The 12,490-nt window shown below is 42.8% G+C and overlaps 1 protein-coding gene across 2 annotated transcripts in view; it reads left to right on the top strand.

The window, feature by feature from the left end:
• Positions 1-12,290, top strand: part of NPR3 (natriuretic peptide receptor 3) — a 66,601-nt gene extending 54,311 nt beyond the window's left edge. Inside the window, exons 4-8 of one of the 2 annotated variants that reach the window (XM_021695996.1) lie at positions 1,993-2,128; positions 7,506-7,600; positions 9,211-9,346; positions 11,028-11,112; positions 12,142-12,290. In XM_021695996.1, coding sequence (XP_021551671.1) covers positions 1,993-2,128; positions 7,506-7,600; positions 9,211-9,346; positions 11,028-11,112; positions 12,142-12,253 — 564 coding nt within the window. In that variant the 3' untranslated portion in view covers positions 12,254-12,290. Of the gene's footprint in view, positions 1-1,992; positions 2,129-7,505; positions 7,601-9,210; positions 9,347-11,024; positions 11,113-12,141 lie in introns of both variants that reach the window. The other variant, XM_021695988.1, reaches the window with a different exon arrangement.
• The last annotated feature ends 200 nt before the right edge of the window (positions 12,291-12,490 follow it).

Below are 12,490 nucleotides of genomic sequence, written 5' to 3'. Positions count from 1 at the left end.
TGAGACTTAAGCTTGACGACTAAGAGTAAAAGCCAATGTCTACCATTTGTTCTCGCGGTCCCAGAAACTGTTTCAAGATGTTTTATATGCACTGTTTCATTTAATCCCCAGAAGAGCTCTGTGGGATCAGTAGGTACTAAACCCCCATTTAGCCAATGAGGAAATTGAAGAGTACAGAGATTAAGCAATGTGTCAGGGCTAGGATTAGACTTTGGGTCCAGCAGCTAACTCTGAGATTTCCTGTGAACCAACATGCTTCCCAGCCTCCTCCTCTTCTAGATGGTCAGTGGAATTGACCAGTGTGGGCTGCATGCTTCATGCTTGCGCGGAATTAAGGGTGTGACACTCTGGAAGTAAGAGAACTGCTTGGTATGTTAAAGCATGAACAAGAAGCCTTAGTTTCCATTAAGTGTAAAATGGGTCCATAAGATATGTTATACCATAAGTAGATCACTTATTTTCTGAATACTGCTATTAAGAATTAAAGGCTAAGCAAGATCCCTTGGTTTATAATTCTCTATATGTAGACAATAACAACACCAAAACCTAACAGTGAGTACTGACTCTGTCAGGCACTGTTGGAAGTCTTTCACATCTATTAATTCATTTAACCCTAAGAGCAACCCCATTGGTACTAATATTTTCTGGATAGGGAAAACTGAGGCCCAGAGTTGTGGAGAAACACATCTAAGAAGTGGCATAGCTATGTAGTGAGCCCGTTATTCTAAACTGCCTCCAGCACTGGGCTTTGGCAAATCCAAAATATTTGCTTCTGTGATGAGAACAGGACTCACTGTGCTTAAGGATGGGATGAGGCCAACTAGTACTGGACACTGGGCTGTGTCTTCTGTGAATGCTTGTGTATTTGAACCAGGTGATGCTGGTCAGTTGTGTCTCTCGTCCTGTGGGATCTTTTTCTAGGGATGAGGCATAGAATGCCTCCTCACAAAGACTCCCAGTGGTCATCCGTTGGATGCCGAATTCATTCTGCTCCATGGCATTCCATTCTTGACACTTTCTCCTGAAATAAGAAAACTTGTTTTGATTTTTGTTTTTGTTTTTTGTACTTTTATGCAGAATTTGTAAGCTACTCAATTTCAAGATTGTATTTGCTCATATCATGTTCAATGAATGCTCAGTGGGTTTAAATATGGTATCAGAACTTTCCAATGGTGCTTATGGAATGAAACAAGGCTGAAAGAAATTAAGAGGCTTCCCCAAATTCACATGAAGCTTAAGTTTCTTGAGGACAAGGACTATCTTATTTGATCCAGGACTCAGCTGTGATAAACCAGTGGTCCTATTTCCATTCCTATTTGTGAGAGCTTGGGAGGGGGGTGGTCCAGAGGTTGGGTAGGGAGTGGTCAGATGAATAGGAACCACTACGAACACAAACTGGAAAGAGAAACTGAGATGCTATTGCCGATGGAAGAGAGGACATAGATGCCAGGCAGGTAGAAATGGCAGTGCCCGCTCCTCTTTGAATCCTTAACACCAGTCCTAGAGTAGGCTTTCAATAGTATCTGAAAATAAATGAATGGATCTGTACTGTTCTTTCAGTCGATGTCACATTCAGAGCATGGAAATATCATGGGGACCATTAAAGATGGTGAAGACCTCACGGGGGAGGTTGGACTTAGGTTGGCTTGAGGTAGAGAGTAGACGTGAAGAAGGAGGAGGGCTCCTATGTAGAGGGAACTTTGGACAAAGGCAGATGCACCTGGAATACTTAACCTCGTCAACTGCTGCAATTTCCTTGACTTCTGTAATATCTTGTCTGCCCTCCAAATTCCTGAACTGAGGGAGGGTTTTCCTCACTAAGCCAGTGCCAGGAAAACCAAGGCATGATTCTTGTTAGCTACCCTTCTGCCCATCTCGGCCACTGTTTGTGGATCTTGAGTCTAACTTGTTAACTGCTTTGATTTGCTTCCATTATTCATGAATGTTGAGACATTGGTGTTTGGGCTCACCCAACTGGAGTTTCCTTTCCAGGTTAACATGTTTGTTGAAGGATTCCACGATGCCATCCTCCTCTATGTTCTGGCTTTACATGAAGTACTCAGAGCTGGTTACAGCAAGAAGGATGGAGGGAAAATTATCCAGCAGACTTGGAACAGGACATTTGAAGGTGAGGATTCGGTCTGTAAGGCGACGACACTGTAGGTGATCAAGCTGCTTCTTCCTTGGTTCTGCTTTTCTCTCTCACACCTGTGGGACATTGTCAGTTTCTTGTTTTTCTCAGCTGTAAAGTAAGGATAGTAGGTCAAGATCAACCCACCTCACAGGCTTGTTGTGAAAATTAAATGAGATAAAGCTTGTGAAAGTGCTTTGATAGAGTCCTACTGATAGAGGAAGTGCCTCGTCTCCGTCTGATTATTAGATAAAACTCTATGCTTCTTCAAATTAAATTTATCACAAGCCTCATTCACAACAAATAATCAGTTTGTGAAAAGTTCTGTGATCAGTTTTAAAAGAAATAGTACTAGATACATACATTCATCTGTTCAATCCTGGCTGGTTTGGGATGATAAGCAAGTCCAAACAAGTCCTGTGCTTTTATTTTATTTTTAAGATGGTGACTATCAGCTGTGGCTTTCTTAAGAACAGGGAAGTATAAGAACCACGGCAAAAAATGGCCCATAATCTCATCACTCAAGCAACCTCTGTTGACACTGAAAAATTGTACAAGAATGAGACTACTCTTGGCTGGAAAATTTAAACAGTACAAAAATGTTCAAAATGAGAAGTGAAAGTTTTCCTTCCCACCCTAGTCCCCTCTCCCTAATGTAAGTACTATTAACAATTTCCTATGAGTTGGTCTAAAAAGATTTTGTGCCTTCTGCCACCCCTTATGCTTTTGTATATCTTATCAAAAAATGTATACAAAAGGAATCATATAATGAATGCCACTCTTCATCTCAGCTTTTTAAACTTCTATGTCAAGTAAAAAAAAATTTACCATATGAGCACCCTAGATTCAGCACACTTTTAAGTGGTAGTTCCATTTTTTTTGACCATGTGGCTGCATAAAGATTCCTTTAGTCTGTCTCCTATTGATGGATACTTCAGTTGTTTACAGTTTCTGCTGTCATGCAAAATGCCCTCACAGGCATCTTATACATCTTGATGAATATTTGTGAGTACATCCAACAGGGAACATTTCTAGTCATGGGATATCTGGGTTGAAATGTATGTTAGTGCTTTTTAAAATTAATTAAATATGGCCACATATCTTCCATAAAGGTCTACTAGTCTAAATTTTTGCTAACAGCATATAGAGTGCTGGTTTCCTCTCAACTCACTGACACACTCAAAGAAAATGAACATGAGAATGACCCAGTTGCGAGAGACTTGCAGCTATCAATTTCATATTCATTCAGTCGTTCATTCATCAAATAGTCTTGAGCACCTACTATGTGCCAGGCATGGTTCAAAGTGATGAGGATTCAGCAGTGAACTAAAGACCCTTCCTGCAATCAACTGAGCTTTCAGGGTTGTGGGGGACACTGGTGATAAACAAATAAATACACGATTTCAGGGTCTATAAAATGAAGCAGGGTAGGGAGACAGAAAGTGGCAGGAGGGGGTGGTAGGAGATGGCTAATTTAAAGAAAGTGGCCAGGGAAGGTCTCTGATAAAGTTGCAGGTGAGTAGAGACCTGAGGGAAGTGAAAGAAATTATGTAGATGTTGAGGGAACATTCTAGACAAAGAAGCAGACACAGAGACCTTGAGTGTGCCTGTTGAGAGAGTGCTGAGTGCTGAGAACAAAGAGGCCCATGTGGCTCGAGCACAGCACGCGAGGGGCAGTGTTCAGAGCCACAGTCAGAGAGGTAGTGGGGGCTGGATCATGTGGACGTGGAAGGTGTACTGAGGACTTTGGGTTCCACCCTGAGTGAGAGAGAAAGCCCCCAGAAGGTTTGGAGGGACGTGATCTTTCTGGAGTCTTTAAAAGGGGTCCTTATGGGGACTATGTAGAAAATAAAGTGTAGTACGCTGATGGGTATCATTTGAAAACCCCTGATATGGAGTACAGATCACTGGACCAGGGTTCAGGAGACCTGCATCCGAGCCGCTGACTCAGTATTTTGGGCTTCTCTTTCATTACCTGTACGAAGGGGTCGGACTAGCTGATGACTGATGGGGGCCCTTTCAGTCCTGCATCCCTGCCAACTCTTCCCTTGAGCCCTTTCTACATTTATTTGCAATTCAATGAAGGAGATTTTTCAGTGATGGGAAACAAGTACTTCCAAGTCTGGATTTGGGGCCCATATATATGTTTTTTCATTTGGGACTTCAATGCACTCCACGGTCTCATCCTGCCCTTGTTTATTAGAAATGGTAGGACAGTGTTGAGGGGTCAGGTTCCAGCTGTCTGGGCAGTGGCCATGGTGACAGTTGGATTTCCTTGGTGGCTTTATTGAATGTGCATCTTACTCGAAACTAGAGTGCCATCTACTTTAACGTTAGACAGATTGGAGGACATGAACCAATAAGCCTCTCGGATTGTCTTGCTCAACTTCTGACTGCTTTAGTTGAGGAGCTGGAATCAAATAGAATAATTCAGGGGGCATGTTAGGACAGAGTCAGATTTCCCAGAAGTTGTGCCCAATACACTGAGAAACCGGCATGTGTGGACATAGGCTCGGCAGGCCACATCCCGTTCTTAGCTATTCCTCACTACATGGTGTGCTCATTTGTTCTCGGTCTTCTGAAGGACGTTGTTAAGGGAAGGGCAGGTGCCCACAAGGGCTGGAATTCAGTTTTTTATAGAGGGCATGGACTAAATTTTCCCATAGCCTGTCTTGATGCTTCCATTCTAGGGCTAGGTCTACACTGGCAATATGGAATAAGTTAGAACAATTGACTATACAGTTCAGGCTAAACTTAGAATCTTATGTGTCCGAATGTAAAGATAATTGAAGCCAATTGGGCTTGAATTGTTTGGAAAGCCCATTTTATTTGCTAAATAGTGATCAATCTGAGGGTAGCCCCCCCCAAGAACTCTGAGAAATGGTCACTCTGTAAGTGACCATTAAATTGTCAAGGGAAAAAGTACTCTGGAGGTTATTTGACAAATTTGGATTTTATTACCGTGAAACCTATGACCATCTCTCAAGGCTCTCAATAAATGGCCTGGGAAGAAGCTGAATTTCCTCTCTGTGTGAGAGGTCAGAGTGACAAGGAAAATAAGAGTGTGGCTCAAACCTGAGGTCCACTACAGGCCAATAGAAATGGGGGTAGAATCTCATTACTTATGTACAGGAAAATTCTGCTGTCAGCCTGACAATCTCACCTTAAACACAATACTCTCAGGTGAAGTCTCACTTGCTAATCGGCCACCCAGAGGGTTCTCACCCCATTTCTTGGCAGAATTGTAATAGCTTAAAGTGTAATGAGGTCTTGAATTACTAGGGCCATCATGTTTTATAAAATACTCTGCAAAAGCCTTAGCAGAACACACCTTTATAAACACCTCTGAACAGAATGACAAATGGTTTTGGATAGGCAATATGTTTGGAGATAAATATGATTTTTAAAAATGACATTTCTTACTTAAATGTTGTATAGGCTGTCAAGGATAAACAAGTTTGAGATAGGTGTATCCTTTGTAACCAGTCTATATTAAAAAGACAAAAAAAAAAAAAAATCAAGATGAATGGTAGCTCCATTCTGTTTGCGGCAAAGTAGACCAAAGTCTGGAAAAATCAGTGGGCCTTCAAACCACAACCCAAAGGACAGTAAACCCAAATACTTGCCCTCTCCAAACCACACCAGAGGATGGAACTTTCCCTTGGGATCGCTTTTCCCAGACATTCATTTTACTTCCGGAGAGAATCAAAATCAATAGAAACACTAAGAATTACACTGAACTCTATTATGGTCTAAACTGAAAGAAAACAAATAGCCTTAGTTAATTAGGAAGTGGCTGACATATGCATTCTCTTACTTAGTTAATGAAAATTATAATGCAGACATATTTAATAGCAACTAATGATACATATTTGCTTTTACTGATTAGCTGTCTAAGCCACTGTTGCTAGCCAGGCAAATTCAAATCCTTCGTGAGGGCGCTTAGGGCCACCGGGTTCCAGTCTGACATCTCACTGCTTCCTTCCACACACAGGGGCCACCTCCCCCAGAACCTCCTGGTCCCTCTGCTTCCTTTCAGCTTCCATGCCTTTAAATACTAACAAGGCTGGCCTTTCTGCTGAGAATAGTGCTACTCCCTCATGGCTGCTTGTCTAAGTCATGGACTTCACTAACATTCCTATAAAAGGCCTGCTCTTCTACTGAGTCTGCTTGAGTCTCCAACTAGACGCCAACTCCTTCTCTGAGTGGCATGGGCACGATCGGAGGTCCACTCCCAGACTCCAGGCCCAGTGGCCGTAGCAACAGCAGAAGAAGGCAGCTAACGTCTTTTACACCTGTGGTGCAAGTGCTCGACCTGTCGTGGCTCAGTTAATCGTCTCAACAGCCTCTTGGCTGGGAGGTGCTGGTGTCCCTCTTTTACGGTCCTGAAGACCGAGGCCCAGAGGGCTAAGTCCTTGCCCACGGTCACGGAGCTCATAAATGTGAAAGCTAGGATTCAAATACACATAGTCAGAAATCCTTAGTCCGGGCTGCCCCTGTCTTGAGGGGGGGAATGTGTCCAGTTCATCTTTGCCTGGGTGGTGGCATTAAACTCAGCACCTAGTGCTGGCCCAGAACTCATCTGGATAAACAATGACTGATTTAGTGTGTCTCTGTGAGATGGTGGATGTCAACTATGCTTGACGTGGTCACTGTTTCACAGTATATGTAGGTCAGACTTTTGTGCCGTACACTTGAAATCATACAGTGATGTGTGTCAGTTATAGCTCAGTAAAGCTGGGGAGAAAACCCCAAAACAAAACAAACAGGAATGGACACAGTGGGGTAAAGACTAGCTCCTCTTTAGCTCTTGGCGCCCGTGACCCGTGAAGCAGGCCCTCAGCTTTCCTGGGCATCACGGGAGCCCATAATGAAGCAATTTGCTGAGTCCTGGGCCTAGAACGAGTTTTCTTTTCTTTTTTAATTTTATGTTATTTTAGTACGAGTTTTCTTTTCTAATGTTTGGCCAGTGATAACACATACTCATGACAAGTCTAGGAGCGCACTGCACCTCCAACCTCTCTCTCCTTGCAGATTTTTTTTTTTTTTAATTAATACAAAACTCTGGGATAAGCATGCTGCTTTCAGGATCAGCCTTAATTTTTTTTTTTTTTTTAAACATATTCCCCAAAGAAGGTCATTTATTTCTTTTTCTTTTCATTTTTAAATGAAGAAATGTTAAGAATTTAGGAATGCAGACAAAGATGAAATTGCAATGTCTTTCCAAATGCCAACAAAAATGCTCAGAGTCTGATGAGATTCCCTGTGGCATGAGTTTGTTTAAAGAATCCTGTCAATTCACTTTCTTGTTTTTGTTGGCGGATGGAGGTCCTGTAAGTCACTAACTTGGAGTTCTTCATATCTCATCCTCTAGGTATTGCTGGGCAGGTATCCATAGATGCCAACGGAGACCGGTATGGGGATTTCTCCGTGATCGCTATGACAGACCCCGAGGCGGGCACCCAGGAGGTGAGCAAATTACACCCTGCCTCGGCTGCTCCTCCTGCTTGTTAAGATTCCAAGGAATGCATTTGTCCCCATGTCCACATAGCTGTCCCCAACGCAGCCTCCAAATAAAAATGAGCTGAAAGTCTTGGTGTTTCTGAGTAGGGAGGGCTCACTTCTGGTTGAGGATATCCTGGATGATTTCAAGAAATGGTTCCATGTTTACCCTCAGTGGGCAAATGCTATGTTTCCAGTGGCCAAGTGTGCTTCTTTGATGGCTGTCACCCAGAGTTGATGTTCCCATGGCACTTGATGGGACCTGGCATAAGGGACTTGCTGCTTTTCTCCTAGTGCACACGTATCGGGCCTTTGTGGGAAGAGCAGAGCCAGCAGAACCTGGCACTTGCTACATTTACATTACTGCTTCTTTAACCCTTGGAGTGGGTCTGGGTCTTGTGGACATTCTGGTCTCTCCCTCTGTGAAAGGTGGATAGTAATCGTCCATTGTAGGGTGGCTGTGAACATTCAGGAGTGGATGTGTGTAAAGTACTTGGTAAGTGCTCAGCACATGCCAGTGATCATTAGATTTTGGTGATTATCTAGAATTCTTTTTACTACGACAAGAACTAGCCTGTGGAAGCTTGCTGGGCCTCCATCAGGAGGGAGAGGGGCGACATCACAGGCCGCTCAGGGAGCAATGTGCGGGTGCCCAGCAGAAAGAGAAACAGATCCCGAGAACCTGGGTGGGAAGGTACTTCCAGATCAGGGCTCAGGTAGCTGGTGAAACATCGGTTTGAACCAGAAACTGTGGATAAACCTTGAACTGAGTCAGGAAGGAAGACTGTGTCAGTTGAAAAAGAGGGTTCAGTCTGGAAATGGGGGTGCAAATAGGTAAATTCACCAGAGAGGAGAATGTAACTCCTGAAGTCACAGACTAATCTTCCAGCCAGAGAAGGGTGAAAGAGGATGTTCCTAAAAGACACTTTCTCTTTTTTTTTTTTTAAAGATTTTTATTTATTTATTTGACAGAGAGAGACACAGCGAGAGAGGGAACACAAGCAGGGGGAGTGGGAGAGGGAGAAGCAGACTCCCTGCTGAGCAGGGAGCCCGATGCGGGGCTCGATCCCAGGACTCTGGGATCATGACCTGAGCCGAAGGCAGACGCTTAACCTACTGAGCCACCCAGTGCCCCCTTTTTGACTCTTTATATGCCCAGCTGATTGAGTGGTATGAGGCCGTGCACCTGTAATGGTTTAATCTGGCTATGAGGTGGGCCCCGACTCTCTCCCACATCCCTGAAAGCAATCTGGGCTTTACAAATGGCTGAATGCATGGGCTGCGCGGTGGCGGATGGCAGATGTGTGGAGCAGCACCTCCTCTGATGAGCAAGGGAAAAGCCATAAATTCTGAGATTGTTGTTTTCTGTATAACCACTTTCCTGCCATAGGGAGCCACAGTTCTCCCTAAATTATGCTTACCTTAAAAGCACCATTAGTGACTGCAAATCTTGATTTACGAAGTCCTCAAAAAGACATCATTATAGTCAGAGTGATGGGGCGCCCACCCTATGCCTCCTTTGGAAACAGAGAACTTTGAGCTTTCAGTTTGCACATTTGTTTTTTGCTTTTACATAGGTCATTGGTGATTACTTTGGAAAAGAAGGTCGTTTTGAAATGCGGCCAAATGTCAAATATCCTTGGGGACCTTTAAAACTGAGAATAGATGAGACCAGAATTGTGGAACACGCAAACAGCTCTCCTTGCAAATCATGTAAGTTTAGAGACTTAATTTGCTCTGCTTTTCACCGTCTGCACTATCACCATGATGCAAGTTTAAAAGACAGATTCTATCCAGGAGCTCATATTCTGAAAGTCTACCTTCCTTTTTCTGATGTGGTAAAATCCATGGGAACAGTTCACAAACCGGCATCCCACTTTCATCAGATGTTTCTAGGTCTTTCTTCTTTTTTTCAAAATGGTAGAAGACCTCTCCCTATTATTACACCTCTTACCATAATACAATCTCTTCACATTTGAGATGTCCACTTAGGGAAAAGAAAAAGATCCCATATTAAATGTGTAGCAAGTCTCATTCTGATTTTCAGAGTTTGTAGGTGTCCTCCTATCCCTCAGAACCAAACAGATAATGTCCCTTAAACACCCTCAGATTTACAAATTGGCGAATCAGTGTAAAATATGCTATTTATGAGTGTTTTGTTTGGATATCAAACAAACATAAATGTAGAAGCAAGTGGACATTCTTTTTTTTTTTTTTTTTAAGATTTTATTTATTTATTTGACAGAAACAGCGAGAGCAGGAACACAAGCAGGGGGAGTGGGAGAGGGAGAAGCAGGCTTCCCGCTGAGCAGGGAGCCCGATGTGGGACTCGATCCCAGGACTCTGGGATCATGACCTGAGCCGAAGGCAGCCGCTTAACGACTGAGCCACCCAGGCGCCCGCAAGTGGACATTCTTATAAGGAGCCTACAAATAGGAAATTGTTGGAAATCCTTGCTTTAGAGATAAGCTAGTGAGGGAGAACCAAGTGAATATCGATTTTTCAGGCCAGTTAGCCACTTTAGGCTAATATATGTATGCTCCTTACTTTGGGAGCAGCCTTCAAACGGTGTTATTTATGTATATGCGATCATTATGGGAAGGAGTAAAGCAGACGTATGTTAAAAAAAGTCTCTGGAGTTCTGGGTGTGGATTTGAAATCCCACCCTTGTCACTTAGTGGTTTTGTGATCCTAGGAATGTTCCTTTATCTCTTTAAACCTCAGTTTCCCCATATGTAAAATGAAAAATGTGTACCCAATCCTTCGGGCTGAGGATTAAATGGGATAATGCACTAAAGGCTGACACTACACTGTTTATATAAAGGCTAGCTATTTATCATATTTATATAATAACTGGGACGCTACTGAACTCAATTGTTTCAAATTGTTATTCGCATTTTCACAAAGCTATATGGGACATTTTGACATGAAACTCCAGCTTTGGTGAGAGAACATCTAAAAACAGAACATTAGACCAATGCATTTTTCACCAAATCTCCTAGCACTTTGCAGTGTCATCATCTGTCTGCGAAAATAAGATGTGCTGGGTCAGTCCCATGGTCCGTCCAGTTGTCTTCTCTGACTAGGAGCTCAAGAGAGGATGGATGTACCTGAAAACCTCCGTTTCCAGTGTTCCTCAGATCTTTCTTGAACCTGCTTTATTCCCATTGTTCTCCTATGGCCCTTTCTTAAATGCTTCTTAAGCTTTGTACTTGGCAAAAAAAAAAAAAAAAAAAAAAAAAAACAGAGGACCCCCTAAAAAAATTTTTTTAAAAAAAAAAAAAGAAAATTTGCCACAAGTGGGAAATTGAGATATACCTTCCAGTGATTAAAACTTGAGACATTTCTGTTTCTCCAAATGAACTCTGATGATCTATGTTTCTTTTTTAAGCAGGTGGTCTAGAAGAATCAGCAGTGACAGGAATTGTTGTGGGGGCCTTACTAGGAGCTGGCTTGTTAATGGCTTTCTACTTTTTCAGGTTAGGATGTTTTATCAAGTTTTAGAATTCACTCTCCTCTATTGCCTTGGTCACTCACCTTTGCATAGTCCTCCTTGTGACTTGTCCATATCTTGCTCTTACCGAAAACATGGCGGTTAAAAGAACGATGCGGTTCTTTTTGACGGTCTTCATGACCCTGCTGGTTTGGTGGTCAGTGAGTTAGCACACTGGGCAGTGGGCCAGGGCTTTCTACCGCATCCCCCTGTGGGCCACAGAGCCCTGCTCGCCTTTGATCACAAATATTCTGATGCAAATTCCTACCAAATGTGTAAGTTGAGAGGGAATCTGGACAAAGGAAAAACAACTTACCTATTCTTATGCTTCCTCCAATCCAGAAATAAGTGTCTGGGTTCACCTTCTGAAGAGGAGGAGGTGGCTCTGAGCGGTCCACACTCTCAGGCTGGTCTGTGCTCAGTACTTGGAGAATCCACACGTTTAATTGCCACTGTGGTTAAGCCCCCAAGCTTGTAAAATTGTAATATTTATGTGTGTTCAAGGTATTGATAGTCGCAAATCATGAGGGCGGTCCATTCCTCTGTAATCTTTGGTGACTGAGTTTGTGGCTTAGTCTCCAGTCATTAGACCAAGATTTCTTCATTTCTGTATGGAAAAGTAACCCCGGGTGTATGTGAGTTTTTGTGGGAACAATTGTATTCCTGTTCCTTTGGTCACAGTACACTTAATCTGATCTTTATCTAGGGCATATCCTGGGAGTTAGGGAGAGCTTCTGTGGCAGAATAGACAAGACTTAACCCACAAGGCACCCAGGGAAAAAGGGGAGGGCTTGTTCTATGGCATTTCAGAAAGCATGCCAATTTTCCTCCTTGAATAAGGGCATAACGCCTTGGGGCACACTGCTTTAATCTCTGAGCAGGGTTTCATATTCTGTCACTTCTCATTTATCAACCCAAACCCAGATGTCCCTTGAGGTCATTCTTTGTAAGAGAAACCATAGTATTTTGTAGCCAAGTGAGATTTTATTACTACATTCACTTTCCCTTTACCCAGGAAGAAATACAGAATAACCATTGAAAGGCGAAGCCAGCAAGAAGAAAGTAATGTTGGAAAACATCGAGAGTTACGGGAAGATTCCATCAGATCCCATTTTTCAGTGGCTTAAAAGAAAGCCTTTTCTTTTGGCCTGAGATTCTTTAAGGAGATAGATGGGATGAAAGACATCAATGGAACAGAAGGGGCGCTCTTGAAGAACTCATTCTTTTAAGCAGTTAGTCATTTCATTGTACAATTTCTTTAGAAGCTCAGGAACTATTATTAATCACCATATGCCTCCTGGCCTTTCACCTGATTACAAACAAATACGAGAATACAACATCACTCTGTTAAATGTTCATACTGT

The sequence above is a fragment of the Neomonachus schauinslandi genome, chromosome 7, assembly GCF_002201575.2.
Source record: "Neomonachus schauinslandi chromosome 7, ASM220157v2, whole genome shotgun sequence".
Classification (NCBI taxonomy): domain Eukaryota; kingdom Metazoa; phylum Chordata; class Mammalia; order Carnivora; family Phocidae; genus Neomonachus; species Neomonachus schauinslandi.
This window is presented reverse-complemented; position numbering and strand designations above follow the sequence as displayed.